Below are 4,889 nucleotides of genomic sequence, written 5' to 3'. Positions count from 1 at the left end.
TCTTGGCACAACTTGGTGAGCACATCCAGGGCAGCATCTGTTAGCTGAAATATGTCAATTGGTATACCATCTACTCCTGGAGCCTTATTTTTTGCCATTTCCTTCAAAGCAGCCTGAACTTCTTTCATCACCACAGGCTCTCATGAAGAAATTGTTGAACTACGGTGTACTGTGCTCTGTAACATCAGTAACTAATATTTTTTTTAAAAAAAGTTGTTTTGCATTTTGAGGAACTACAACTTATTACTCTTCTCTGATTTTTATCCTTTTCTCCTTTCTTTTTCTTGAATTCAAATATGTAGACATTTCAGGACCTTTAAGAACTGACCTTGAATTTCTGTATCAGTTTATAAACTTATCAACCATCCTCCAATTATGGAAAATCAAGTTTATCTATTTCATCATTTAAAAATCATTAATTTTTTTTTCAGGAGCTGTTAGCAGATTAAAATTTACCTCAAGGACCTCTCCAAAATACTGAAGAGCAATGATGTCTGTTTGAAGACTAAGGTGCTCCTGATTCAGGCTATCATTTTTTCCATTATTTGTTATGCATCTGAAAGTTGGACAAAAAAATAAAGATGACAGAGTGATGCCTTTGAACTGTGGTGTTGGAGAACCGTACTGAGTAGTTCACGGACAAAAGTACAAATATGTATGTCTTGAAAAAGGTAGAGCCAAAGTCTTCCTTGAAAGCAAGGATGGCAAAGCTTCATCTCTCATACCTTGAGCATGTGGCTAGGTGAGGCTGTTCCTCAGAAAGAGCTACCATGTTTGACATTATGCAGGGTCAGTGAAAGATTGGAAGACCTTCAACAGGATGGACTGACACAGTAATTGCAGCAATAGGCTCAAGTGTATCAGAGATGGTGAGAATGGCACAGAAAAGGCCAGGATTCAGCTCTGTTGTTCATTGTTGTTGATTGCCTTCAAGGTGAGCATGACTCATAGAGACCCTATGAACAAAAGGCCTGAAGCCTTTCTATAATTATCACCATTTATCAAAGTTCGTAACAGTTTGCGGAGGCATGCTGTTTAGGAAGTAGATGCCACTCCTGCTGTTGTTCACAGGACTGTTAGAAGTTATACTAGACTCAAAAGCACCTGACAACAGCATATAACAAGTCACCAATTATTTTTTCTTCCTGTTTTGGGTTTGGTGTTGGGTTGGTTTTTTTGTTTTTTTTTTTTTTCAATTTATGAGACAAAGCAATACAAGAAGTAATTATATAATACGTAAATAAGCTTAGGTATTATGCAGGGAAAAATATCCTGAAAGTGATGAATTAAGATTTAAGATTAATTATCTAATGAGTTTTCAAACACCATGAAACCAAGGTAGACCAATCATATATATAATTAATTACCTGGATTATATTTTACTTTATTGTATGATTTTTAAACTGTCAGCCTCCTGAAAATGTTAGGATTATTCTATCCCAGAAGACTCTTCACAAAATATACAACTGATAATAATAATATGCACATTATTAACATTCTTTTTATTTGACAAAAGATCTAACCATTTAAGTATATTAAAGAGTGCTGAATACTAAAACAAGAGCTACAAAAATCTCTCCAAACAAGTAGATCAAAACCATTGCAGTTTTAATTTTTTAAATGTGCTCTGCAGTTAAATTGATTCTTATAGCAATGCTACTTAAAACAGTTCCAAAATCAGTAATGAAAGCTTTTATATAAATATAAAATAGAAAGATAGATAGATAGACCCCAACATTCTACACAGTGGAGCTTTGGTGGCATAGTCTGTAACAAGCTGTGCTGGTAATCCAAATTTCTACATATAACAATCACAATTACATTTTTAACACTTTTTATGGGGAAAAGGTAGTAGAAGATACTAAAATACTAATAGTGAAAATCTTAGAAATAGGGAAATGATATATTTTTTCTATTATTTTATGTTTTTTTCTTTATTTTCATTAACATGACTGTTAAAAGGAAAAACAATTTCATTTCTGTTTTTTAAAGTGTTTAAGGTTTGCTAATCATTTCCATTTTTTCTAGTACTGAAGTATAATAGAATCTAAATCCTACCAAAAGGAAAAAAAAATGACAATGGAAGTTATCAACTACTTATATTTTAAAAAATATTAAAAACACAAAATTTGGCAAAAGATAGAAGAAATCTGAAATTTTCAGTTCTTGCTTGGCTCATTGTCTTAGCATGACTGGAACCCATGAACATTTATTTCCCTAATAAAGTCACAACACAGACCAAAAAACTCATTAAAAAACAATCAGGAAACAGTTTAATGAGTTTTTAATGTTCCAAATGTGATTTAACTCACATCACAAAGGTTGTTAACACTTTGTGTTTTATATGCAAAGTAGGAAAATAAGGTTGCCTCACTTGTGAAATATGATTGATTGAAGATTCCATTCTTCGTAGTTGGGATGCCTGGATATCCAGCATTTGCAGAACATTGTTGGCCAAAGTATTTATGAGATAGGCAACACTTGCTAAGGACTGGGTGGTGTAAGCTTTGGTTTCTTCCAGGGCCCGCTGCTTATCTGCAGACTAAAGGAAAACAAAAGAAAAAAGAATTCACAATTCATTACTAATTCAAGGGTTATCTATTTGTGTAATCTAACTCACAAGAACACTCAAACTATATTTTGTGTTCCCACATCTACACATATTGTAAAAATGTTGCAAGAAGAAAAAATCATCAATATCATGTAAACACAAGTATAACTGAGTTCACTTAGAGTGTCAAGTTAGGCTGCTGCTGTTAGCTGCCACTGAACCAGTATGACCTATAATGACCCTATAAACAACAGATCCAAATCCTGTCCTATCGCATGCCATCTTCACACCTTCTGATACACTAGAGCTCAATGCGCAGTTACGGTATTAATCTACTTGGTTAAGGATCTTCTTCTCCTTCGCCGACCCTCTACCATTACCAGCATCACGTCCTTGAAGGAAAAGACTCCTCCTAGCAGCATGTCAGAAGTATGTGAAGCAAAGCTTCACCCTCCTGGTCTCCAAAGAGCACTCTGGCTGCACCCTTTCAAAGACATATTTGTTATTCTGGCAGTCCGTGAAATATTCAGTGCTTTTCTCCAACACCACAGCTTTAAATATAAATTCTTTTTCTGTCATCCTTATTCACTGTCCAGCTCTCTGAAGCACATCAAGTGTTAAGAAAGACCATGGCAGCCCCTCCCCCCACCTCCTCAGCTTACTTTTGAGGCAAAACCAAGAACTCCACCCCCTTTCTCTGTACAATCACCATGGCGGCTGGGACCTCTACAAATATCCCGAAAATTGGGGGGCCTTCAAGGCCCTCATCACTGTTCAGTGCAGTGGGGCTCAAGTCTGCGTGCTCTCCCACTTCCATTTCCGCCAAACCAACCACAACCCTGAACTTCTCTGCAAGTTTCCAGCAAGGTTCCAGCTTTTGAGGGTGATGATGGATTCTGTGTGTTTGAGAGCAATGCCGTTGCCTATTACGTGAACAATGATGAGCCGCAGGGAAGTACTGGAGAGGCAGCAGCGTACGTGGTGCAATGGGTGGGCTTTGCTGACAGCAATATCATTCCCCTAGCCAGCACTTGGGTGTTTCCCACCTTGGGCAGCATAACAAGCAGGCTACAGAGAATGCTAAGGAGGTGAGGCGAATTCTGGGCCTCCTGGACGTTCACTTGAAGAGTAGGACTTTCCTGGTGGGTGGGCACGTGACCTTGGCGGACATCACCGTTGTCTTTACCCTGTTGTGGCTCTACAAACAGGTGCTAGAGCCCTCTTTCCGCGAGGCCTTCCCCAATATCAACCGCTGCATCACCTGCATTAACCAGTCGCAATTCTGGGCGGTCCTGGGGGAGGTGAAGCTGTGTGAGAAGATGTCCCAGTTCGATGTTAGAAAGTTTGCGGGAAGCCAGCCTAAAAAAAGACATCCACAGAAAGAGAAGGGACCCCAGTAGGAGAAGCAGAAGGCCCAGCTTGAGCAGAAAAAAAGATAAAAAGGCAGCTGCTTGGGCTCCCAAGGAGGAAGAGGATGAATATGAGCAGGCGCTAGCTGCCAAGCCAAAGGCCAAGGACCCCTTTGTTCACGTGCCCAAAAGTAAATTTGTGTTGGACGAGTTTAAGCGCAAATACTCCAATGAGATACGCTGTCTGTGGCCCTGTCCCATTTTTGGAAGCATTTTGATAAGGACGGCTGGTCCTTGTGTATGCCGAGTACTGCTTCCCCACGGAGCCCATCCAGACTTTCATGAGCTTAAACCTCATCGCTGGAATGTTCCAGCGATTGGATAAGCTGCAGATGAACACCTCTGCCAGCGGTATCCTCTTGGAACAAACATTACCAGCTCCATTTCTGGAGTGTGGGTCTTCAGAGATCAAGAGTTGCCTTCCCGCAGAGTCCAGAATGACAATGAGTCCTACACGCAGCGTAAACTGGATCCTGGCAGTGCAGAGACCCAGACACTGGTTCGAGAGTACTTCTGCTGGAAGGGGGCCTTCCAGCACATGAGCAAGGTCTTCAACCAGGGCAAGATCTTCATGTGAGCCAACGGTTTGTCACCTTGCTACCTGCACCTGCCCTTCGGGAAGAATAAGGGTCATTAAAGGAAACTGAACAAGGGGGGGGGGTGTGTGGAGGAAGACCACGACCTAAATCAGACACACCTTAGTCCTCAAATTGACATCAATGCTCCTCAGTAATTTGGAGAGGTCCCTACTGCAGACTTTCCCAGTGAAATATCTCTCCTGACTCTTGATTGCTAGTACCAATGGTGTTAATTATGGATCCAAGTAAAATGAAGCTGTTGACCATTTCAATCTCTTCTCCATCTATCATAATGTTTCAGCAAGCAGGGTTGTGTCATCCGCATAATGCAGGTTGTTGATAAATCGTCCA

The 4,889-nt window shown here is 40.1% G+C and overlaps 1 protein-coding gene and 1 pseudogene across 9 annotated transcripts in view; one reads left to right on the top strand and one right to left on the bottom strand.

Moving 5' to 3' along the window:
• ABI2 (abl-interactor 2) overlaps positions 1-4,889 on the bottom strand; it is a 151,484-nt gene that overhangs the window by 74,897 nt on the left and 71,698 nt on the right. For all 9 annotated transcript variants that reach the window (XM_006889100.1, XM_006889101.1, XM_006889097.1 and 6 more), the window contains exon 2: positions 2,375-2,542. In XM_006889100.1, coding sequence (XP_006889162.1) covers positions 2,375-2,542 — 168 coding nt within the window. The remainder of the gene's footprint in view (positions 1-2,374; positions 2,543-4,889) is intronic.
• LOC102849097 lies at positions 2,672-4,537 on the top strand (annotated as a pseudogene).

The sequence above is a fragment of the Elephantulus edwardii genome, unplaced genomic scaffold (genome assembly GCF_000299155.1).
Source record: "Elephantulus edwardii isolate Elephantulus edwardi_28Jun2011 unplaced genomic scaffold, EleEdw1.0 scaffold00075, whole genome shotgun sequence".
NCBI classification, from domain to species: Eukaryota; Metazoa; Chordata; class Mammalia; order Macroscelidea; family Macroscelididae; genus Elephantulus; species Elephantulus edwardii.
This window is presented reverse-complemented; position numbering and strand designations above follow the sequence as displayed.